This window comes from Nothobranchius furzeri, chromosome 5, assembly GCF_043380555.1.
Source record: "Nothobranchius furzeri strain GRZ-AD chromosome 5, NfurGRZ-RIMD1, whole genome shotgun sequence".
NCBI classification, from domain to species: Eukaryota; Metazoa; Chordata; class Actinopteri; order Cyprinodontiformes; family Nothobranchiidae; genus Nothobranchius; species Nothobranchius furzeri.
The window spans coordinates 17,878,544-17,904,293 of NC_091745.1; the positions used below are offsets into that span (position 1 = coordinate 17,878,544).

Here is a 25,750-nt window from a genome sequence, read left to right on the forward strand (position 1 = left end):
GATTATCAGCAAACCGTAACTGAACAGCTAATGCATTACTTTGCCCAAATGGGGGCTATGCTAACTAGCGGGGATGTAACCCAAAATTGCCGCTTATATTACAGAACGAAACGTGCACACAAACTACTCATACTGTCATCAGACAACACATGAACCTCCCAACAAACACACTATATGCTTAGCAAACTGCCATTTTACACAGTGGAACACTTATTTTAAACAAAACCATTGCAGTACACCACAGATAGTGCTTACCTTTACAAATCACAGTAAACACTGAACCCAAAATGGCGCCCGCGCGAACGATAAAACTGAACTACGGTGTCCTGCAGAGGACAAATGGTCAAAATTGCTAAAATCTACAATATATATCCAGCTCAACAGCGACACCTTGTGACTTATTCCAGTCACTGCCTTACATATATATATATATAATCTTTCAGACTGTCTTCTAATATTCTGTAATCGAATTTCTCTGTTTTAGCCAAAAGAAGGAACATGTCCTTTGTGCCAAGTGGTTTTCCCAACCAGGGATTTGGAGATACATGCTAGTGTCTGGCGACGTTGGAAGTCACTTGGACAGGTGAATGACTTTATGTGTAGATGTGTTCCAACCAAACCAAGGTGCAAATTACAGCTGCAAAATGTACAGCTTACACTGAAGTGACAAAAACTGCAGTCCTCCCCTGATCCAATGTTAAAAATGCCAACTTCATATCATAAATAAACATGTTTACAGCCTGGTAAAAAATAACATTTTAGGATTATTAGGCATGAGGGAGGTGAATTTTTTTGTAAGTCATCCATTTCAATGTAATTAAAGCTTAAAATTAGGAGTAATTATTTGATTTACAGGTAGCAGAAGAGTCATCAGTGTTAACAGTTTCCCTCCTGCTTCTTCCAGGGAAGACCTCAGCCTTTGCCCCATATCGACAATGTTACAGAGGGTAGCCGAGTCTCCCAGTTACTGTTTTCTTGTTAGAAGTGCCCGCCAACCTCGGTTCTCTTTAGTTAACTTGTAGCTACATAAGCTAAAACTTTGTTGGTTTCAATCTTCTGCCTCACAGCCTCACTCTCGGCTCCATTTATGTATTTTCTGTGAGAGAAAAGACGTGTGATATAGCCAAAATGGTGATAATGGGAGTCACCCACTGGGCTTCAGCTCTTCAGAAACCTCTACAGGTGGCAGTGTGTATTAGTCTGTCTTCTATATACAGTCTATGGTCCCAACCCTTAAAAGTGAGTTAGAAATGCATGCCCATTTATATTCTCCAGTACATTATATTTTCGGTTAAGTAAAACTAGGATTTGGGTAATTCATATTATTTAAATAACGTATCAGCTTTCTTAACTATGTTCTTCTATCTTTATTTTTCTTTTTACAGTCCTGCCTCCTATGACTCTGCCAGTCCAGTTGGGTTACAACCGCTTCAGAATGAAGAAATGTCCTGGTACATGATATTTTCACCCTACTTTTGATTATGGAAAAGAGATCTTACAGCTGCTACTGACAAAAATCTTTGTTGAAATATTTTTGTCAGTATATTGTACTTCTTTCCGTATGCTGGATTAGTTTATATCAACACATTGCAATTCCCCACAAGTTCTCTTTTTGAGATCATCGGCAGCAGGGTTAAAAAGGGTACGGTCTTACGAGGAGTTTGGCTGTGTTACTTTTTTCTGCCACTGCAGTATAATATGGTTTGTGTGCAAGAACCTCAAATGTATGTAATTGTTCTTTTGTTCATAAACTTGTCAGAATTATTGTTTAATTGTCCTGAAAAAATGTTCTTGTTGTCTTAACAGTGAAGAGGATGTGCTACGATGGCTGGCAGCTCAGGTTGATGCGAGCAAAGAGTTCTGCCTTTGTGTGTCCAGAACTAATCTCATAGAGCGTGGACTAATGCTTTGGCAGCGCCAGAAGCACAGTTCACCACAAAATGTTTTGAAGGTAACTTTCATGGGAGAGGCAGGGGTAGACACAGGTGCTCTGCGGAAAGAATTTCTTACAGGTTAGTTAATATATTTGTCCATAGTCAACATGAAAGTAATTCATGTTTTCAGCAACATCTTCACTGAGTGTTGACAGTGGCTTCCTAACCTATCTTTATTTAATCAATTTCCTAGAAATGATTGCTGGTATTGAAACCAGACTATTTGAAGGTGAAGATGGAAAAGGCAAAATGCCCAAATACTCCATCAATGACCTGGATAATGGGCTGTTCCGGTACAACTCAGTATCATACTATTACACAGTGCACCATCTACAGACATGCTTTTAAATCGCACTGTACTCAAACTAGTGCATTTCTTGTCTTTTCAGTGCTGCTGGTGAAATATTTGCTGTGAGCTTAGCTCAAGGTGGCCCAGCACCAAAGATCTTACAAGAATGGTGCTATGATTTCCTTTTAACTGGAAATCTGGAAACAGTTGATGTGAAGGATGTGCATGACCAAGAGTTGTCTTCATTAATCCAGATGGTGTGTTGCACAAGAAATGCATTTATTTTAGAAAATGATGCTGTAGGTAGATTAAAAGCTGGTTTTGGTTTATGTTTACTTTAACAATAATTAAGAAATCACTTGTATTACTATACTTACACTTTTAATACTATAACATTATACTTAAACTTTTTGTATCCCCTTTGAAATATTTTTTTCTTAGTATTTGTCCCATCTTTTCGTAAGGGCTGCCATTTGTATCACACCCAGGTGACTAATTCTATGATCTAATGATAATTATTTTTTTAAAGTCCAACATGAATGATTAGAGAAATATAAGTAGCGCAGTGGCCTAGTGGTATGAGTGTCTGCCCTGAGACTGGGAGATTGTGAGTTCAAATCCACAGTCAGGTCATACCAAAGACTCAAAATGGAACCCAATACGTCCCCGTTTGAAGCATTAAGGAGTTTGACTGGGTGGGTAAACAACTAAATAGTTCTAGAGCACGGTGCCTGTGTCTGCAGCTCACCGCTCTCAAAGGATGGTTACAATGCGGATATGTTATTTCACCACACAACAGTGTGTGTCACAACTGCTGGGACTTTACACTTAAAGGGGATAAAGTTGACAAGTCTGTTAATATATGCACAGTGCAAACAGATTAGATATAAAAAATTATGGAATTTGGTATAATTATGTATAATTCTGTATTTATTACTGCCCTTAACTCCAGGTTGAAGAAGTGGAGGATTTATCATCTTGCACCGAGCAAATCATCAACTGTGGTTACACGGGACCAATTAATAAGGACAACAAAGACAAAATAAAGAGGTATATTAATTCCTTGTACATCATAATTTAAAGGGCATATGTTGTGTTTCTTATCATGTGTGGAGGTTGATTTAAGGATATAGTTGTGGCATCAGCCGAGTTGCCACTAATATCCCAAATGGTACACTTTGGACACAAGTTCTCTGTACAGCAACATGCTGTGCTGAATAAGTATAATGAATTTTTTCTATATGTGAGAAACTTTATGGTCCCCCAAAATGAAAATGTTGATTATATTGTGACCTTTCCGCTCTAGCCATCTTCTAACCTCATATTTGCATCACTTATTTAACTAAAAGGGTTTTCTGCAGAAATAATTGAAATGGAATATACAGAGGATACATCTTTCAAAATTTTAGACACAATCATAACAAGTAAAATTTTTGTGTGCGTGAAAGCTGAAGGTGTCTCAGGGTTTAGGACTTCACCTTGTGGCTGGTAGGTTGCCGGTTTGAACACAAGCGGTGTTAGTGTCAGCTGTTGTGACAAGACACTTCACTAATTTTGCCTGCTGGTGGCTGTCTGATGGACTGATGGTACCTGTGCTCGACAGCCTCTCTGTCAGTGTGCCCCAGAGCAGCTTTGGCTACAATGTAGCTCATCACCATCATTGTGTGAATGGATGAATGAGTGGTTAGGTAAAGGGTTCTGAAGTCCTCAGAGTCACAAAAGGGCTATTTAAATACACGCCATTTATCATATACGGATCTGTGTATGTGAATGTAAGTCATTATTTGCTTTTGTTATCTGTTACATTTAGGGCAATTATGCTGCACTCAGCTGCAAGACGAACTTTAATGCTTCGCCAGCTCCGTGAGGGATTACAGCTTTATGGCCTGATGGGAGTCATGGAAAAAAACAGACAACTTTGCCGGGACTTGTTTGTTGCTGGGAACAGCGATGAGGTAAACTAGAAAGATTTTTTGGACAAGAGAATTGTTAGCTTATCTGTAGCTCTGACAATGAGGAAATTAGATTGTTGTAGTATTTTTTCTTCTAAATTACTACATCTCTTACGTCCCTCAGCCCGCTAGGAGAGATGTGGTGGAGGGAGTAAGGAAAAGGTGTGTGTGGTTAATAATAATTGAGGAAGGTGTCGCTCAAACAAAGGGCTTTATTAAACAAACAAAGGAGGACCGAAAGGAGCAATCTATAAAGGAAAATGGTTTAACATAAAGTACAGCCCCCCGCTGGGATACAAGCTGAAATAGTCTTAACCAAAACACAAAATGGGAGCAGTCCTGATTAATAGAGTCGCTCTTTCTAAGTCGAAGTCCTATACCAATCTAAAGTCAGTTTGCTGGTTTGTCAAATACCGTAAATCCTCTAATACAGGCCCGGGCCTGTATTTGACCCAAGCTCATCAAGCTCCAGGCCTTTATTGGAAGGAGGGTCAGTATTAGAGGTAAAGGCGGGTCAGTATTAGAGGCAGGCCTCTATTTCTATTTGAGCAAAATGAACTAATGGTTCGTTGGAGTTTTTGACAATTAAAATTGCGCCCACATTTTCTAAGTTAAACACATTTCTTTTAACAACGGTAGTTTCTGCTTCAGCCCTCTCCCCCCTCCCCCAGTGCAGCGGCCGCAAACTCACTGATGCGCCTGCAGCCTCTCGGAGTTCCTGCTGCTCTAAACATTAAAATAATTATTTCATTTTCTGTTCCTCACTTCTGATTACCTTCAATGGTGTCTGTTTGTTGCAACCAGCAGGTACAAAAACTAACTTGTTTTTATTTGACTATTTTTCTGTCCTGTCTGGTTATTATCTTCCTGCATCTCCTCTCAATCCTAAAGAAAAACTGCTACCTGGGTTCATATATATTCACCTTATGAGTTACCTTTGAACTGCAGTTCTAAAAGATCTACCCACCGCTAAAACAGCGGGGTGCGCGCTGCTTGCTGGCCGCATCAGTGATTGGTGCGTCACCGGAGGACAAGGTGATGCGCCCCGCTCCACAGCAGCGAAACACATCAGGCGCAAATAAAAGACAGAAAACATTAAAGGAAATGAACCAACATGAACGATCGCGTGTCAGTACCTACGCTCTGGCACAGCGCGTTGCCCCCCCGAGCGCAGGAGCTTGTCACCTGCTGACAGCAGGCTGCTGCCTTTTCCGAGGGCTGCATCTTGCCGGTCATTATCACGTGACAGCGACTAGTAGATGACAGGCATAAAAAGTCACTATAGTGAAGTCGACTAGTTCATGCAATCCCTGCTACTGCTCCCCAGTGTTCTGCAGCATAATCAGCACGTTCTCTTTGACTTTGATATCAAATTTTCGCCTCCTCTTCGTCTCTGCACGGTTAAAGTTACCCTTGCCGTCTATCACTGGCAAATCAAAAGTGAGACGGATGACACAACCGCCCCCCGTACTTGCTTATTACCACATTCCACCCGGCCACAATAAAATACCGGCCATTATTCACCTCCGCCGACACCGGCCAAAATATGATACCCGGCAGTTAATTGAATACAGGCCAATATTAGAGGATTTACGGTACGAGGTAATCTCTGAAGATGAGTCTATATACAAAGCTAACAAGTGCTAAGCACGCGAGGAGAAGAGAACAGACTGAACACCTCCGTGTCCAATCTATCCTGAACCTTCTCCCCGATTATGTGTCAGTGACAGCCTTTTACCAGCAGTGGTGTGATTGGAATCACAGCTCAATAATACCTAGCTGCGGATGTAGCCCCGGCCAAACACCCCCCACCCCCCGACAAAACACGCCCCCCGTTGAGCTATCCCCGAGCTCAATAACGGCGGCCCTCCCAGCGAACAACACAATTGAAAGAAAATAAATAAAGAAATAGTAATAATGTAATTAAACAGACAGGACTCCAGGTTTAAATATGAATGTATGGATTTTTTGGCCATCCCCAGTGAGATTATTTTTGTTTCTTGCTTACACACTTTATGGCCATCCCCAGTGAGATTATAAAACACAGATACCACCAACAAATAATCAGTTGCCGGACAATAGGCACAACATACCTATGCTTACTGAAGTTAGCAGGTGAGTTATGTATGTGCAAGTGTTTATTTTAAATGCAATAAAATTAAAAATTATATTAAAAAATTTGCGTCCATGACGTCTTCCCCCACTGCCAATAATGCTTAATTTTATATAAAAGTGTTTCAGAAAAAAATTACGATTGCGCTATCTATCAAACTATGTCTTAAACGTTCAAATTTCTAGTACAAAATCTTCGCAAGTTGTAAAAATATAAATCTATCTTTACCTGAACCGTCATTTCCATCTCTTGCAACACGCATGCAAGTTCTCGTCTTCGTACATGCACGCGTGTTTTGTACATAGGGGCGTGTTTGGACGGGGGGCGTGTTTGGCCGGGGCTACAGTTAGACCAGGGGTGGGCAATTATTTTTTCCATGGGGACACATGAGAAATAGAAAATATTGTGGAGGGCCAGGCCAAAAGGCTGAAGTCAATTATGCATAATATTAATGGTATTTCTTTATAAAAAGCAGTAAATACCATTGTTTCTTCAAGCTGGTAAGAGTAGACTATATGTTATAAATGAGCAAAAAGGAAAAAGTGAGGTTGTCTTACAAAAATGTGATTTATTCAAATTTCCCAAGGCAATGGTAAACAAAATGTGCACATTTGGTTTTTGTTAAGCATTTGTGACTTATATTAGTTAACATTTTCAGTCACATTCACTCCAAAACACATTCTGAGTTTCAAATATTGTTGGAAAGAGGTTCTTAGCATTCTACAGACACAGTATCGTCTGTAAAATAAAATCACTGAACTGTGATCTTGAGAAAGAGGTTTAAAAAAAGTGTCCCAGTTCACTGCTAGTTGCCTATATTTGTGGTCCAAACACCTTATTTTGTGTTTTTAAGCAATTTTTTTCTTATTCAGTGAGAGAAATCTAGTCTCTGCTGGGCTTTAACGAGTGCATCAAAGTCAGGTTGAATGTCTGAGGTGGAGAAGCGAAGCACAGCTGACAAATGATCATCAGTAAGAGAGGATCTATACCTGGATTTTGTAAACTTCATCATTGAAAATGTTTGTTCACAAATGTAGGTAGAGCTGAAGATAACCAACATCTTCTGAGCATGTCTCCTCAGGTTTGGAAAGTCCTCCTTAAGAGAAGAGTAGAAATCCAGCAGGGATCCTGAATCTCTGCTTTCAAGTCCCAAACCCTCTTCAGCACTTTCCCCAGGCTGAGCCATCTGACAGCTGTGTGGAGTCCTCCAAAAGAGCCACAAACTGTCTGTGATTCATCGCCCGCGCCCTGATGAAGTTTATTATTTTAGTAACAACATCAGTAACATGGTTGATTTTTTTAGCACTGACTTGCACAACACATGTTGGTGTATAATTCAATGCAAAAACACCCATTTTTGATCTGCATCGATTTCTGTCACTTTATCTTGCATGCGTTTCAAAAGTCCGACATTTTTCCCTGTAAAGCCGGGCGTACACTGTGCGACTTTTTCACTCGCAGCACTCAGCTTCAGCTCAAACTGTACGACTTCCTCGCAGAGCAGATCTCACGAGTCATGCGCTCACACTGTACGACCCAGTTCTCGTATGCGACCTGACTGCTCACACTGTACGTCTGGTAGCAACACGTCGGCCCTAAAAATGTGCTAAAAATAGCAGTTTTTACTCAACACGTCAGACTTTTTTGTCTTGTCTTGCCTGTTGTCCTTCGGGAGTGCTGCAGGACACACAGGGATTTATGGGGGTTGGATGAGGAAAACGAAATAAAGACAGTAAATCTGTGTTTTGTGATCAGTTTAATTTGACATGAACACGACAAACACGCTTTCTTGACAATCTTTGTGAGTAAAAAAAACGTGTAGAAACAAAAACGAACAGCGTGTGTTATTAGGGAAATAGCGAGCGACCGGCGTTGATGCAGGATTGCGCGCGCATGCGCCGTGAGCGGTTCTGATACTTTTTGGGTCGCAGCTGCTCGCAGCGCCGCTTCATCAGTGCGATACCCTCACGAGGGACGAGCGAAACACACCAGAAGTCCGTGCGACCTCACGACTGCTGATCGGCGGCTGGTCACGTGGTGTTAATCGCCTCTCGTAACCCCCTGTACACTACACGACCGCTCGGCGCAAAACTCGCCCCGATGTCGTGGCTTCTCGCACGACTGGAAAATCGGCTCAAAAAAGTGAAAAAGTCGCACAGTGTACGCCCGGCTTAAGATTTGGACAACCGTCTGTTGTGACACCTGACAGTCTCTCCCATTTCAATCCCAGAGTGTCCGTGCACGCATTTACCTCTGTAAAAAGATCACTCCCTGTCGTTGTCCCTTTCATCGACCGCATTGCTGCCCGCTCCTCTGAGCTTGAAGTCCGTTATCCCCGGACAAATACGAGCAGCTGGGCTGTGTCCCGGACATCACAGCTCCCGTCTAATGAGAAAAAGTCAAAACTTGCCACTTCACGTTGCAGCTGGAGCTCCAGGTTCCCCGCAATGTCCTCGATCCTCCTGGTCACGGTTCGCCTGGACAGCGGGATTTGCTCAAATGCGCCTTTTTTTCAGGGCATATTAGTGCGGCAGAGTCCACCATGCACTCTTTGACAAACTCTCCCTCCGAAAACGGCTTGCTGTTTTTAGCTGTTTTGTGGGATATCACAAAGCTGGTCCTGGTTGCTGCATCCCTGGATGTGTGAAGCTTATTTAAAAAAAAGCCTTGCTGCTTTTGCAACTTTGCTAGCAAAGCTTCGGATGTCCGTGCCCTCTCAGCATCAGACAAGTTCTTGTATTTTTCCGAGTGTTTCTTGTCGTAATGCCGACTCAAATTGTAGTCCTTAAACACGGCAATCTCCTCCCCGCAAACCAAACACACGGCTTTACCTCCGACTTCAGTAAAAAAAATACTTAGCAGTCCAATTTTTGTTGAAAATCCTGCATTCGGCATCTTTCTTTTTTTTTGCATGAGCGGACATTTCTCAGGCTACAATCACCATGTCAACCGCGGGCACCTGTTGCTATACGTATTGCATCATTGTGCACGTAAAAAACAACTTCAAAATAAAAGCAATGCAGCCTTAGCCCATGCATGAGGTAAAATGAGAAAATACATTTATTTTGTAATTTCCAATTAACCTTACGCGGGCCGGTCAAAGTCAACCAAAGGGCCGGATGTGGCCCGTGGGCCGTAAAATGCCCAGGTCTGAGTTAGACCTTACACAGCTGGGCAACTGGAGGATGGAGCCAGGTGAGGATGTTGCTGCTGAGGCCATCTTGTGGCTGAAAAGGGGAAGCGCATGTAACATAATAAAATTTTGTGGAGGATGATGGCTGTTCGCAGGATTGATTAGTGTTACTTTTCTGTCTTGCAATGGAAGCCTCCTACTAAACACACACTGTTCTCTCTTCATTAAGTCACATAGAAATTGTGAAGATTTCACTTTTACTTTCAGAACTTGTTCATCATTGTTTTGTGGATAGGAATCTTGATATATATAAACAGTTCAATAGTAGATATATGTTAACTGAGAATTGTTTGGTAAAAGTCTCAAAATATAATCTTTGTCAAAGAAATTTAACATTTTTTGCTTTTCTTTAGGTTGACTCGTTTTACATTGTGTCACATCTGTGCCCAAAGATGAGTGAAAAAGGAACACAAAGACATGCAACAGAGGTACAAATCCTTAATAATTTCCAAGACTTCCTGCAGGAGCTTGAAGGCAAGTTATAGATTAATTTTAAGTAGTAATAAGCTTTCGCCCTGTAAGACCCAACCCATCCCAAAAATACAGAAAATTCTAATTTTTGGGAACTGAGATGTTTATTAGACTTTCTAAGAAAATGCACAAATGTTTGTTTCCTAGATCATGTTTTTCATGATGTATTTTTTGTATCGCATTTCATACATAAGGTGATTTGGTCTACCTTTAGTTAACAACAGTATTAATTTCTTATAACAAATTATTGTCCATAAGACATAATTAGACATTTAAATTTTTTTTCCTCTTCTTTGATAGTTGACAGTAACAATTTTCCAAACCTTTTTAGTTCACGTCTTTGGTGTGTTCTTGCTGTGTTTAGTTTCAAATTCCATCTTTCAGTTCTTTTTAAAACACAGAAAAGGTTTATTTACCTGCAACATTTCGTTTGCGGCTGCAAACATCATCAGGCTGACGCTGATGGTGGCGTCAGCCTGATGATGCCCGCTCTCCCCTCTCCGATGATGCAGTCCCATGCACGATCCGAGTAAATCCATCGTCTCTGTTCATGGTCCCACATCCACGTCTCCTTATCTCAATTGCTTCTTTTATCCATCTTTTGTATTTTTGTTGTTCAGTGTTTATGATCCTTGTGTTGTCCCAGTCCATTATATGGTTTTCTCTTGTGCACTGATCTGTTACGGCAGACTTCTTTATTGTACTTTCTGCTTCATGTTTTGCTGCTCTTGTGTGTTTTCGACTTGCCTCTTTCTCGCACTCCTTTCTGTGTTCTATTGTTCGTGTGTTGAGTCGGCGTCCGGTTTCTCCTATGTATGTTTTATTGCAGAGTTTGCATGCGATTTCGTAAATAAACTACCAATATATTTCGAAGCTTTTCTTGTTACTCATTTCAATTTATGTAAAATAACACAGAATTTGAATAGTAAATGTGAAGATCTTGCTGTTCAGGAGTTAATTTCTTCATTTTAATGTTTCCCCAGATGGTTCTGCAGAAGATGGACTGTCAGTTCCAGATGTGATGCAGTGGTTAACTGGCCAGGCGCACCGGCGTTTGCTACTCTCAGAGAGAGAAACTTTTAAGATACATGTCAATTTTGACCACACATGCATGGAGCAAATTCCACAGCACACCACCTGCTACCCAGTTGTTAGTGCGTGCACACAAACAATAACATTTCCAAGTGTGCATTTCGTCAATAAGAATGACTTTAAGGAAAAAATGGAAATGGCAGTCAAGAGCGGTGCAGGCTTCCACTTGATCTAACATAAGATTCCATTACTACTGTTGTTACTCTACTTATGTAGGTCTGTTTTCTCATCCGTTAATGTAAACCCATCCACTGAAACATTTTATTTTAGATTAACTGTGAAAAGAATACCTTCGTTACGTTTACAATGTTACAGTTTCAAAGTTGAAATAAGAAATAAAGGTTTACATTTTTCAATGGTATTTTCACATTTAATGCGCAGTCATTATGTTTGAACAGCTCAGTTAATTAAAAACACAAAATACAAGCCAACAACAATTAATCCAATATTCTAACAGCATTTTAGTGGAATCAAACATTATGAAGGACTTATTATCTATTTACTGAATGCAGAATTTGCACCAGTTGAAGTGTCTGGACATAAAGCTCTTGGTCACTCAGAGGAGATGTGGTTGGATTTACTAATCCCTGAAGGACAGCAAGGTTCTCTTCTGAGAGAGGAGAAGGGATCTCTGACACCACAACCCCTCCATCCACTAGGTCAGCATAAAAGCTGTAATCCTGGAAAAGATGCTCCACTGCCTGAAAGACAGAAGTTGGCTTTGATAAACATCCAAGCCTTATATTGACAACCCAAAACTGCAGGTTTCATTTTTCCTGCTCCCCTTTTTATCCAGAATTATTTTAAGCCAACAGTGGCTTATCTGTGTTTTTTTGATGGACTAAATGTTATTAGAATTATGCTAACGATGAAAACAGAACAGTGCTTCATAAAGAAAGTGAAGTGCACCTCTACATTTGGCTCCTCAACAGGCGTTTGGAGCATCCCAATGTGCCACAGCTGCTCTGGAGAAAGGTTGCCTTCAGTTTTGATAGGGTGGAAGTTCCAGCTGTGCAGGAAGCACTGTAAGTCGGATTTCAGCCGTGGCAGGAACACATAATGGATACAAAAATGGTGTATCTCGTCTGATAGATCAATCAGTTGCCCTTCTTCCATTGTGTGCAGTACATTGTAGTATTTGCAGGTGACAGCTGACCACACATCACGCCACAGCCTCTCGATCCTGGAAATATGAATAAACAAAGATTTGAGGAAATAAATTGAATAAAAAACAAATACATATTCTCCCTACAGTGTTATTTCACTTTCTGCTCACTCAATTCGTTGTCCTTTACCTTTGATTGTGGACACTTTTGCCAGCAATGAAGCTGCCACGCCCAAAGCCTCGAACAGAAAACATGCATCGGGCAATGTCCACATTTTCCACCCCCTGATCGCCTCGAACTCTGAAAGTATTTGTTTTTTTATGTATTGTGTTATCATTTGACTACATATGACGAAAGTCGATATGTGGAACGGTCTACAGTACACTGAAAGAATATAGAACATTTAACAGTAATATGACAATATGCATTGTACCTCGAGGGCCATCCATGTTTTCCAACACCATCCAAGAAGAAAGAAAAAGCAGTTGAGGCTTTGTTGTCTGCGGCAGCATTGAGATACATGATCTGTAAAAAGGATGGTAGAGGCAGAATAGTTTATTTTAATTCAATAGCTGTTTAAATTATCATTCAACAGAACTCATACTTTTCTTGAGAAGTCGTCAATCCCACCAAATATCACAATGTTATATCTGCAAACACAGGACAAATAAAAATTAAATCTGTCTTGTTGTTAGGTTTGAAAATGCTGAATCACTTGGATCAAGAATCTATTGTTTTTTTTTTCTATGTTAAGAGAGAAAAGTCCTGAAGAAAATAGACAATGAAACACTCACCTGATTAATTTGTGGTTGGTATCAATGTGAACCAAGGACAATGGCGCAGGAACACAGTAACTTCTACGAGCTACAAATCCAAGTTGTATCATTCTAGCCAAAATTCCAGCTCCATCTACCCGGTGCATCACAGCCTGAACCCTATGCCACTGCACCCGGTGTCCTCTGGCTAACAGCTCACCTTTCATCAGCCTAAACCCAGCATGAGGCATTCTACTTTTTATGGACCTCACAAGAACATCAAGTTCATCGTCAGATATTTTGGAATAGCACCCATGAACAGACAGGCCATGCTCTTTCATCCGCCTGTTAAGTGTTCTTCTTGAAACACCATACAATTGGGCCAAATGTTCTAAAGGAAGTGCAGTGGAAAGTAGATGTTTAAGATCATCAGACTGTATTTCAAGACGAGGGCGTCCCAGATTTCCCACAGCAACAGAAACAATGTCCAATGCATTAGTTGAGTCTCCTCCCAATGATTGAACAGGCAAGCTGAGAATGTTGATCAAGTCCCAGAGACCGTTCAAAAGTTCTGTTGGGATATTGAGATGATGAGATGCCATTGACGCCAAAGAATACTCTTGCTGAGTAACATCCAAAAGGTAATCCAAATCGAGAGATTCGTTTCTGAGAACCAAGCTAAATCTTGTCCGAATCCTCTGGAGGAGTTCCTCTCGCACTTGCTCCTGCAGGCACAAACATGGCAAAGTAAACAAAATAAACACTAATACACTGCTTAATGATCCTGGGAAAACAATTCTCAATATGTTTCAGATGTTTCCATATTCAACACACAACACAAATTAATGGTCAACTATCAAGTTTCAGCAAAGTCAATAAATGAGCTGGCGTGCGATTTTGCTTAACAAATAAGCGAAAATCCATGGAGTGGCACAGCATTGCTGAAGCTGTCAATGCTTTGGGGGGCTTGTCCTGTGTGCGCATGAAGCGGTACAAGCGACAATGCTGCTGGACTTCATAATTTTATCCTTCTCAGCAGCACTGCAGGTGCTCTTCATGTCAAAAATGTGCGTAAGCCAGGTCCTTAGTCAACTTAAAGTTGTGCACATTTTTCTGCTACGCTTTCTTTTATAAATCCCAAAGTTTGTGTGGAAAGTTGCTTATGCAGTTTTCCGTTTTGTGCGTAAGCAAGCTTTATAAATGAGACCTCTGGTGCTTATGTGACATCTGTTACTAGGTAAAAGTTGTAAGTGTAGTTTAAGTGTCTTCCCATAATATCTTATGTTGATTTTGTCTGAGTTATTCCATTAAAAATCTGCAGTTTGACACAAAATTATGCAACTTGAAAATCCATTCACCACCACCCCTGCCACAGTTCAGAAAGTTTGATTTAGATTCTGATAAAAAAATAAAAATTAACTCTTACCTGTGATTGCATGTCAGCAGAGTCCTGCTAACACATATAACACCCTCTGTTGGCAGAGTTAAAACACAGGTTAGCTCCAGTAGCTACAAACTCTCTGACTTTGCACTGATTCCTATGGCTAATCAACAAGATTATTAATGTAGGCTGCACACGCAGGGGTGGGGGTGGGTGATATGCGCTGGTTTAGTTATGATACCGTTCCTCGCTTAGACTGGCAGGTGACCAAGCAAAGCCCTGCTAGAGCATTCGGGTACTGGCTAGCACTTTGGCTAGGTAGCTAGCGATCTAACGTCTGGTTAATGCCTGACTTGGCTTTACTTAAGGGTTTTAACTCAGGGTTTCCAAGAAAATATCAAATAAACGATCAATACTCACTTTGATCCACAGTACACAGGGGAAACATGAACGTGGGTGGCGCTAAGACCCGTGAGGAACAAGTAAAATCGCGGGACAGCGTCACTTCTGGTTCCGGGTCACAAACTGTCATTCAGGATCACACTGTCCAATGGGAGAGCACTTCTCTTATGTCCCACCCACCCGAGAGGGTTGGGCCAGAATTGCAATCAAAACCTCACGCAGCGAAAAGGAGAAAGCCGAGAAGTGAAACTGCAAATCTGGTAGCGAGAGCAAAAATCTGAGCAGTGAGAATGAAACAAAGGAAAATGAAAAGAAAAATACGTGGAGTCAAACATAATAAATACAAATACTTTTATTACTCATTTTAATAAGTTGATTTGTATAGTAAGGTTCACTTGTGAAACTACTTTTTTTTTGCAATTTATTTTTTTTCTCGCACATTCTTAATTTTTGTTTGACCTTCTAAGAGTTTTTCTTGAAATTATTGGCCCAAATCTAGTCCCATAAAATAGCAACACTTAAAACAACTTCCGAACTGGAAAAAACAAATATACGCGATAAATATCTGTTTACGTACCGGACGAGGTTATCTCTGCTTTCTCAATGTACATATTGCTAGATTGCTGAGTTTTAAGGTGAAATCCCGGGGAATTTCGTCTAGAAATGCAGTTACCCTAACCGTGCGCGATCCCGCGGTGGCTAATCATTTTTTGGCAGCCAGTCGATTTATGGTACAACACCATTTTTGAGGTGTTTATGAATGTGAAAGACACCCAGCATCCTGTGATGGGACTAATAACATCAAGAGATAATAAATAAAGTAATATTTAGGTAAATTTAACCCTTTACACGTGACCAGGACACTGTGATCAATTTTTGGCAAGGGAAATGATCATTTGTTGCCATTTTGCCTGTTTTAAATTTGAGCTTTTATTTTGGAAAATAAACGTGACGGATGCAGTTAATGTCCACTGAGCGCATGCGCACACTGGACTCGAAGCATCAACGTCACGTGTTTTGGTTTTACAGCCATTAAAATCGCCGTTAGTCTAAAGGCCACGCGTTAGGTTTGCTGATCCACTGGAAGCCTGGACCATGTCCAGCATTCAGCTCCTCAAGGTGCTCGTTAACGAGCGGCTCTCCGCAGCCGCAGAGGAGATCTTCGAGGCCGTGAAAAGAACCTTAACAGGCTATGATGAGGAGATCCAACGACAACGAAGGATGCTGCAGAAAATCTCCAACCAGGACGATCACTCAGGTGTGTGGGCTGTTGGCGTCTTTCATTTTTATATTGTACTTCCGGTTCCGACTATCCCCTGGATCGCTACGGTCTTGTTGACGGTCAGTGCCCGATAAGAGTCGCGCGTGCGCAGACACACCCCACCGGATTGCAAACTTACTCCGCTGAGCAAATTCAACACAACATCGATTTACTAGAGTTGTGTAATCTAACTGATCAAATGAATAATACATTACTTTAAGCTGCAAGAATGAGACTGAGCGCGCTGTTTACTGTAACAAGCAACATGTAAGGACTCACACGCCTCCAACTAAACAATTATGCTTATTTGACCGACTTTTTTCTAACTACTGTTGATTCATTTAGGATTATTTGTTCCAAAATGTGAGTTTAAAAAGGTGTTTTGTGTAAGATTTAAACTTTCTGTATTTCTGTTGTCTTATGTCTTGTATTAAATGTAAGTTAACAGTCAAAAGTTAATCTCAGATTTTTTTTGTCTTCCAAAAATATTTAAATAAAATCAATTTCATGTTTTAGTTTATGTACTTTTGTCCAAAGCGACTTACAAGAGATAATCAAGCCAGCAGGTTGCCCTTGAGGCTTAACCACAGTCCATCCTAGGTGGCAGTGAGGCAGCATAATAAATCATAGAGGGAAGTGAACATGGAGTGTGCAGTAGAGTGGGGGACGGGTGCTGGGAGGGTGCTAGTTTTGAAGATGCTCTGAAGAGCTGGGTCTTCTGGAGTTTCTTGAAAATCGCCAAGGACGCCCTTGTTCTAAATTCTTAATGCCAAATGTGGCTAAATAATTATTAAAGGTTTTTTATATTTTAAATTTGGTTTCAGTTAGATTTAAGACACAACACAGGTCTTTGTTACAACAGTGGTAGTTATGTTCTGTCTAATATTCCTGTTTTTTTCTCCAGAACAAGTTCACTTGGCCTTGTCTGTTTGGGATGAAGAGTTCTCTGATCACCAACAAGAAGAGGAGCAGAGTGAGCCAGTCTGGAGCTCAAAGATCCATCAGGATCCTCCAAAGCAAACAATGAGCAGCCTGAAGGAGCAGCATGAGGAACTGGAGGAGAGCAGTACCATTAAATTCATTTTCATGCCGTCACATGGCAAGGACAACCAGTCTAATGAACCAAAGGCTGAAGAGGAGGAAGGAGATCCTCAGCCAAGCACTTCCAAGCAACAGGATTGGACAAAAGGTGATGATGGGACTTCCACCAGCTGTTCCAAAGCTGACAGTGAAGAAGAGTGGAGTGCTGACAATGGAAAGAAGTCACAGAAGAAGAAAAAGAGGAAGAAGGGACCTCGTCTACCACTGGCTCCAAAACTGTTCCCAACCAAAAAGAACAAGCCTCTGATCTGCTGCAAAGTCTGTGGGAAATCCTTCCACACTCGCATTCCATTGGTGAATCACACGCAAGCTCACCCAAAGGATGTCTGCGGCGTGTGCGGAGAACGCTTTGACAGCAAAGAAAGCTTTGACGTTCACCTGAAAACGCACGTGAAAGCAGAAACCTGCAGCTTTTGTGGCAAATGCTTTGGGACCACCAGCGCTTTGGAGATACATATGAGGATCCATACAGGAGAGAAGCCATTCGCTTGCAGCGAGTGTGGGAAATCATTCAAAAGTCGACCCAACCTGGTACGACACATCAGGATCCACACGGACGAAAAACCGTATTTGTGCACGGTCTGTGGGAAATGCTTCAATGATTACACCACCCTGAAACGCCACCTGCTGCTTCATACAGGCAAGAAGAACAGCAGTACAGACAACGCATCTGAAAATGAAAAAGGCAGCAAGAAGAGTTTGTCGGCAAAAAGGGCACAGGCTGTATGTGTGGTGTGTGGAAAGATATGTTGCTCTGTGGTTTCTCTGATAAATCACACCAAAAGCCACGCTACAGACCTTTGTGGCATTTGTGGGACACACTTTGACTCAGAAGAAAGCCTAAAAATTCATTTAAAAATGCATAAAAATGGGAAGGCGTGCGAGGTGTGCGGGAAGTGTTTTGACAGTCAGGGACACCTGGAGATACATAAGAGGATCCACACAGGTGAAAAGCCGTTTCCCTGCAGCGAGTGTGGCAAGTCCTTCAACACCCAAGCCAACATGATGCGACATGTCAGGATCCACACTGGTGAGAAGCCGTATACCTGCTCGGTCTGTGGCAAATGTTTCAGTGACTACTCCACTCACAAACGCCACCAGCTGATTCACACAGGTAAGAAGAGCTTCAGTCCACAAAACCCGTCTGCAAATAAAAGCGTTGAAAAGAAGAAGAATTCCCCTGGCAAACAGTCACATGTTGTGTGTGAGGTGTGTGGGGTGGTGTTCCGCTCCACGTTCTCACTGGTGAACCACGCTAAAACTCACACCACGGACCTCTGCAACATCTGTGGAACTCAGTTTGATTCAGTGGAAAACCTCAAACGTCACCTCAAAACTCACAAAAATGGCAAAGTGTGCGATGTGTGTGGGAAGAGTTTTGACTATCAGGCAAACCTGAATTCACACATGAGAATCCACACGGGCGAGAAGCCTTTTGTCTGCAGCTTCTGCGGGAAGTCCTTCAGGTTCCAAGCCAACATGAAGAGACACGTCAGGGTGCACACAGGTGAGAAGCCGTACCAATGCGCCATCTGTGGACGCGCCTTCAGCGACCTCGGCTCAATGAAGCAGCACCGCAGCATGCACACCGGAGAGAAACGCCATCGCTGTGAGGTGTGCGGTAAAGTATTCCATCGGAAGACGTACGTCAGGCTTCACATGAAGATCCACACCACGAAGAAATGATTACTTTAAAGAGTCTGGAAAATTAAACAGTGTGATGTCTGAAACTGGGAGAAGTTTTAACAGCATTATCCCATAACTACACTGATTAGCTTTAATATATATTTTTTGTAAATATGAAACTATAAGACATCAGTGATGCACCAAACATTGGCTACTAACTCAAATCCGTGATTGGCTGATCTGAAACTTAAAATGAAGAAGTTGTGTGTCCTGGTCTTTGAATGCACCGTTGCTAATGCACTGCTAAATCATGCTAGCAATAGCAGTCTTTATTTCCCAAAATAATTTTTTTAGGTAATAAAAAAATGTAATTTGTTATTAGTTCTTTGTGGAAAAGTTTGAATTTGTCAAATCTGCAAGTCAAATTAGTACTCAGAAATCTGTATTGGCCCCCCAAAACCAGAATAGGTGCTTTTCTAAATAGTGAACCTAATTCCTCATTTTTATGGCGTACCATTGCATTATTTAGTCTAGAAATGTGTTTTTAAGAGATCATCGTTGTTTTTGACTCATGGTGTGCCCGTTAACTTTTCTGATAAACGTATAAGAAAACAATGTCAACGCAAAATGCTTTATGTATCGTTAATCCATGTGGAAGAAATAAATCAGTTCTGAAATGTTTTCTTATTTCAGGATAAAAATCACAAGCACAATGCTTTTTTTTTTATTCAAAAGATAATAAAAATGAAAGTAAAAAAATTCAAAGACAAAATACAAATGAAGAAAAAGAAAATGAATCACGTGAAAGCCTGTCTGATTGGTTATGGCTTTTTTGCTGGAATATTTTAGTTTTAGAGGCAAACCCCGCTGAAAAATCTAAATGTTTCAAGTGTGAAAGGTTATTAAAATGTTTGCTAAAATTGATTATTTTTTGTTTAATATTCAGGATCATTACACACTTCCATAAATCAAATTGAAGTAGCTACTTTCAAGGGACGCTTTCAAGATAATCCAGGACCTTACATTGGCGATTATTTCCTTACACAAACAGCTAATAAAAGCTCAATATGATTCTTTCACTTCCTTGACCCAAATAAGTGAAAGTGTTTGTGCTACGATCGATGTCAGCTGTAGATTTATAAAAATTCAAGCACTTCTATTTTAAATCCTCCAGGATCAATAAAGTGATTCTGAAATATGACTTTATGCATCTATAGGAATCCTGAATATTGATCAGATCAAAGATGGATTCTTGAACTAAACACCCAAGTGGCAGGGCCAGATTAACACTTTGTTGTACCCTGGGCAACAATATTCAAGGACCCCATCATCACGACCCAAGGATCACCATAATATGGTCACATACAGAATATTTTACTGTAATATGCAGTAAATACTCAATACTTGAATGCCTGACATCACGTAACCCGCTCAGGGTAACCTTTGACCCACCTCGTGTGGACTGACCAATGAGGAGAGGGTCTTAACTTGAGGCCCTCTCTTCATTTGTCAGTCTGCATGAGACTGACTCTCAACCGACATTCAAAGTCATAGGCAGCGAAGCGTCTCTGTGCAGTGCAAAAGCCCGGGTGGACAGTTTGTTTAATATAGGGTGATCATATTTCCATTTCCAAACGAGGACAGGGGATCTGTGCCTATGACGTCACACAGGGCCGGCTTTGCCGACAGGCGACACAGGCGGCCGCCTGGGGCGCCATCTGATGGATTAGGGCGCAAAATGTCAAAAAAAAAGTGTATTAAATTTATGTTTGTAATATGAAATGCACTCTCTACATGTTAAAAATCTCCCTCTGAAATGACATGAAATTAAAACATCAATATTTAACTTTTTTTTTTTTTACCGTGTCCTGTCTGGCTGTGAAGCAAGCAGAATTGATGTCTGAATGCTGATGACAAGCCTTACAGATTTACTCTCAGGTGGAGCATCAAAGCGTCTGCTTTTAATGTCACGCCTGATACTTAAAACTTTATTGTTATTGTTGTTGAATGCTTTGCGACCAGACACGGAGACAGAGGTGAAACAGAAAGGAAAAGAAAAGGTGGGGAGGGGGGGTCCACAAAAATAAACAATGAACAAGAGTCTGCTTCTAGACCTGCAGAGAAAAAACAAAAAAAAGCAGAAGGACAAAAAAAATAAAGGGACACAACAACAATACAACAAGATCTAGCTATCACTGCGTCAACTTGATGAAAAAATATATAATCAATATTGCTTAACTGAAGAATCACGATAATAAATCACAGTGCATTAAGTGCCCACCATAGTCTTAAGACCTGTGTTTAACGTGCCCAAGCCCATACTTTTGAGAGCACCATGTGAGCACCTGTGTGTGTACACGCTAGGGCTGCAACAACGAATCGATAAATTCGATGAAAATCGATTACTAAAAGCGTTGGCAACGAATTGCGTCATCCATTCGTTGTGTCGCACAACTCTTCCAAAAGCGCCCCCCCCCCCCCCCCCCCCCCGCCCGCCGTTGCGCGCAGACCAGAGCAAGTCAGATCAGCGCGAGGTAGAGCCGCAGATCAGCGTGAGGGAGAGCCGCAGATCAGCGCGAGGGAGAGCCGGCAGATCAGCGCGAGGGAGAGCCGCAGATCAGCGCGAGGGAGAGCCGGTACCGGCAGATCAGCGCGAGGGAGAGCCGGCAGACTTGCGCTGCTGCGAACCGGTTCCGCATTGTCGCGCAGCGATCCAGGCAGCTGCTTCCAGCGCACGGTCCATTCTCAAAGTGGCGCAACCAAAAAACTATAATTAGCACACGATCGTTCATGTCCGCACATGTTCTCTATTTTCTGTCTTATTTGTGCCTGAAGCTCGCTACTGCGGAGCTCATCACCTGTGCTGTGGTGATTTCACCTCACGCAGCATCGAAAACGCGCTCTGCGCTTTTCGGTCAGGAGATCTTTGATCTGCTCAAAAGTAACTGATGAGGTGAAAAGGTAAGAATCCAGGCAACAGATTTTCTGGAGAATTATGAGGAGATGCAGGAAGATGAGAGACAGACAGGACAGGAAAATAGTTCAATAAAAACAAGAAAACAAAACAAAGTGTTGAAAAGTCAAATGTAGGTAGATTTATCTCCACTACACGTTTTTACCAGTAAAAAACAATAAGTTATACACATGTCATATTTATACATCTGATACAATTCAGATCACCTTCAAAACTCAGTCACACACCCAGGGCCGTTTCAAGACATTTTGGGGCCAAGGCAAAATGCCGCCCCCCCCCCCCCCATAACTGGGCTCCCCAGAAGCCTCTGTGTAATTCATGCCCTCTCCAGGAGTGTTAGTTATACAGTGTTTATAAAAGCCCCTCAGACATTACTGACATGTTCTAATATGATCAGATGAAAAACTAAATTATCAGACATGCTGTCTCATCTGCTTCTTTTAAAAACTTGCAAAACGTAACAAAACTATTTGAAAGCCACTATTTGTGGATTCTCAGAAAGTTTCCATGGAGTGTGTGACAACTTATTTTTTCATTGATCCTATCGTCTAATCTCACAGCTGAAACAAGCATCCTTAATAATCTGTGCACAGGAAGCTTACCGATGCTGTAGTAAAACAAAAGGTATAATAATTTATTATTACTAAAACCTTGTTGCAGCACTAAAGCATAAAAATGAGATTTTGCATTAAATATGCAAAATATTTACATATGAATTGTTTTAGAGCCCTTTAATTGGCAGAATCTGATATTAATTTAGTTCTTACAAAAAATGGGTCCCAACATGGTTTGTGTGGCGTTGCCATAGTGTGACGTCATAGGCACAGATCCCCTGTCCTCTTGTTTGGAAATGGAAATATGGTCACCCTATATTAAACAAACTGTCCACCCGGGCTTTTGCGCTGCACAGAGACGCTTCGCTGCCTACGACTGAATGTCAGTTGAGAGTCAGTCTCATGCAGACTGACCAATGAAGAGAGGGCCTCAAGTTAAGACCCTCTCCTCATTGGTCAGTCCACACGAGGTGGGTCAAAGGTTACTCTGGGCGGGTTACGTGTTGTCAGGCATTCAAGTATTGAGTATATTTACTGCATATTACAGTAAAATATTCTGTATGTGACCACATTATGGTGATCCTTGGGTCGTGATGATGGAGCCCTTGAATATTGTTGCCCAGGGTACAACAAAGTGTTAATCTGGCCCTGGTTCCGCCGTCACATTCCCGCAGAAACTGGTTGATCACACCGGGGCCAGACTACTAGCATGTGGTTTTACAACCACAATGTCCTCAGAAGCAAAAACGCTTTTAAAAGGGAGGGAGGAGTCCTAACTGTTGCTGCAGGCGTGTTGTGTGAGAGTGCAGTTATATACTGGTTAATATATTTTTGGGTTCAGTTGCTTTCATGTGGCCTAATGTGAGTCTATTTGGGATCATTGGAATGATCAGCAGCATTTCTTGATGTGACTTTATGGCAGTTGCCCAGGGCATCATCGCAAGGAGGATGGCATTCATTTACTTTTGTTTTATTTGGTATTTTTTCAGTCAGTTTTGGAAATAGTGATCAATTTTGATTAATTCACAGCCTATGTTTAATTACATTTAAAATAAATGTCAACAGATGAGATCAAACAAAACAGATGAGAATTGCCCTTAAGCTGTTTAACTTGGACCAAGCAATTTAGGTCACAGATAGATGTAGCTTAGGGTCTCTGTCTATACACCTTATAAGTCAATTTAGGTGATGGCATGCTGTTTTTCTGCTATTGAACTGTTTTCTAATAATGTTATGTTAAATAAAGTGAAGGAAGGAGAGAAATAACGTTTCCCTAGCAGTTTTTAAAAATTTCCCCATGTAATCCGATTAATCGATTAATCGTGTCGAGACCCCATCCGATTAATCGATTATCCAAATAATCGTTTGTTGCAGCCCTAGTACACGCGCTTGTTTATTTAAGGTTTCTCTATAGGAGCGTCCAACAGAGAGTGTGAGGGACCACAGATCCGCCCCCCAAAGATGCGCAGGAGACGGGGGGAGCTCCAAGTCCCAGAGATCCAGGCGCTGCCCCAGAACACAGGAACCCCAAGGAGACTGCAACCAGAAAGGCCCCCGCCCCCCTCGAGAGGCACAGAGGATCGCCCCGGGGGGCCACAACCAGCAGCCGGCAGAGTCCCGGGAGACATCAGCGGCAAGCCCACAGGCCCGCCCGCAACCTCCCACCCCCTAGCCAGCCGAGCCCGGGATCCAGCGACCCGGGACCCAGGGGCGACCACCCCTGCCGGGGACCCAGCAGAGTCCAGGGACCCAGACCCCACCAGGCAGCCACCGGGATCTATCAGGCAGATGCCAAAATCTTAAACCCCCAGACCCGGTTGCCACGAACACTCAGGCAGACCAAGGCACAACCCCTCACACCAGGTGTGGCAGGGGGAGGGGGGACGAAGATCTATATCATCAAGAGAAGTTCCAGGAGAGGGGAGGAGTCAAAGGCCCCACCTGACATATACAGTCATACACAAACACAGTCACACACTCCCTCCCTCATGCTCACACATGCACATACAACCCAAGACTTACAAAAATGCACGCCGGACACCGACTCATGCTCCCCATACACACCCTATTCACTCTGGTCTCGGTACTGCTGCACATTGGGTACAACCATCACCGGTAACCAGAGTTTGACCCTTTCTGCTGGGGTGCTGATGAGCAGGCTTCCCCGCCCAACACTAAGCACAGCAACCTACCACCCCAGACCCCAACCAGACGGCCAGATCTCCCTCCTAGTCTCCAGTCCCAGGAAGCCAATTAACAACAGAGGTGGCTAAAACCCCTAGTCTCCCTCCGCCTGCTCCAATATAGTGTTGTGTGATCATGAGGTGTATTCCATGGCTGTGGTGAGTGGGCAGTGCGGGCATCATCCGGCCTATGCCAGCTGATGCCAACCACCCCACCCCACTTACACCCTCAGCCATCAGTGTCTAAGTGCGGTTTAAAATTGGAAGTGGGCACCGGCACCCAGGAGGAGGCTGAGATATCCCCCTGCCAAATGCTGTTGAATGTGCTCACTCCCAAGGCCCTAAGTGTGTGTTTGTGTGGAATGTCGTCAGTGGAAGTGTATAAGGTGCAAATAAAATTGGGGGGCAGATTGCCACAGGAATGCGGAAATGGGGTCCATACCCGCACTCCCTGACTTGCCCACCCCCCAAGGTCCTATATGTATGTTTGTGTGATGATGTGAGGGAGCAGGAGGAGAGAAATATGCGGGGATGGGGAGGAATGGCTGGTTGGGCTTAGCCCTCCAGGGAGCCACCTCCCCTACTGTCCCCAATAGGCACCTCCGTTGTCAAACTGCCACCCAGGGCATGGAGACCCCAGCCCATCCTGCCAGGGCCCAAAGCAGCAGCATTACAGAGCCCTACGGAGTCCGAGGGCACCAACCCAGCCCCACCCCAGCAGAATATCTATGCCCATCCCTGCATTTGCACAACTTCCAGAATATATAAGACATGGGACATCCAGGTAGGGTTGGGTCCTCCCCCTCCTGGACCTCCCCCTCCCCTGTGATGGAATGGCAGAGGAGCTAAGGTCTACCTGAGGCCCCTGAACCCGGGCCAGGCACTGCTGCGTGTTCCTGCCTTCTTCCCGGCAGCATACATGTCAGGACCCGACCCCCAAGGCCCCGCCCAGATCCCCACACGGGGCTGGCCACCCCCAGGCCCCCACCCATTGCAGCTGCCAGGCAGTGACCCATGGCCGCTGCCAAGACCCCCGAGGGGCCCCACTCACAACCGCCAGCAATCCACCCCCCGAGGCAACCCAAGCACCTCCAGAGGGGGGCAACGGCCCCCCAGTCCCAGACACCCCCAGTGAACCCACCTCCAGGGAACATCCGGATACTCCAAACTCAGACCCCCCCCCCCCCACACCATCCCGCAGGACAACATCAATGGCCCCCCACCCTCGCTATGTAATGGAACCGATCAAAGGAGCCCAGAGAGATTCATCTGAAGTGGAATCAGAGGCTATATCAAGTGCAATATGATCTAACAAAAGATTTCTATACTGGTTAATGCAGAGAGTTTCTCTATTTTTCCAATT

General features: G+C 42.8%; 3 protein-coding genes across 4 annotated transcripts in view; 2 read left to right on the plus strand and 1 right to left on the minus strand.

Annotated features, from left to right (window-relative positions):
* Positions 1-11,400, plus strand: part of LOC129157355 (G2/M phase-specific E3 ubiquitin-protein ligase) — a 34,836-nt gene extending 23,436 nt beyond the window's left edge. The window contains exons 5-13 of one of the 2 annotated variants that reach the window (XM_070551493.1): positions 485-583; positions 1,386-1,451; positions 1,807-2,012; positions 2,128-2,227; positions 2,324-2,480; positions 3,176-3,273; positions 4,034-4,178; positions 9,835-9,955; positions 10,936-11,400. In XM_070551493.1, the coding sequence (XP_070407594.1) occupies positions 546-583; positions 1,386-1,451; positions 1,807-2,012; positions 2,128-2,227; positions 2,324-2,480; positions 3,176-3,273; positions 4,034-4,178; positions 9,835-9,955; positions 10,936-11,219 (1,215 nt within the window). In that variant the 5' untranslated portion in view covers positions 485-545 and the 3' untranslated portion in view covers positions 11,220-11,400. The remainder of the gene's footprint in view (positions 1-484; positions 584-1,385; positions 1,452-1,806; positions 2,013-2,127; positions 2,228-2,323; positions 2,481-3,175; positions 3,274-4,033; positions 4,179-9,834; positions 9,956-10,935) is intronic. The other variant, XM_070551494.1, reaches the window with a different exon arrangement.
* On the minus strand, positions 11,393-15,690 carry LOC107395925 (uncharacterized). Its single transcript, XM_070551492.1, has 8 exons — positions 14,707-15,690; positions 14,332-14,377; positions 12,945-13,630; positions 12,755-12,800; positions 12,584-12,675; positions 12,340-12,450; positions 11,954-12,227; positions 11,393-11,745 (listed from the first exon to the last, which is right to left on the minus strand). The coding sequence occupies exons 2-8, from the start codon at positions 14,341-14,343 to the stop codon at positions 11,536-11,538; spliced, it is 1,431 nt and encodes a 476-aa protein (XP_070407593.1). The 5' UTR covers positions 14,344-14,377; positions 14,707-15,690; the 3' UTR covers positions 11,393-11,535.
* LOC107395922 (zinc finger protein 271) lies at positions 15,683-19,383 on the plus strand. Its single transcript, XM_054736672.2, has 2 exons — positions 15,683-15,946; positions 16,854-19,383. The coding sequence occupies exons 1-2, from the start codon at positions 15,784-15,786 to the stop codon at positions 18,734-18,736; spliced, it is 2,046 nt and encodes a 681-aa protein (XP_054592647.2). The 5' UTR covers positions 15,683-15,783; the 3' UTR covers positions 18,737-19,383.
* The last annotated feature ends 6,367 nt before the right edge of the window (positions 19,384-25,750 follow it).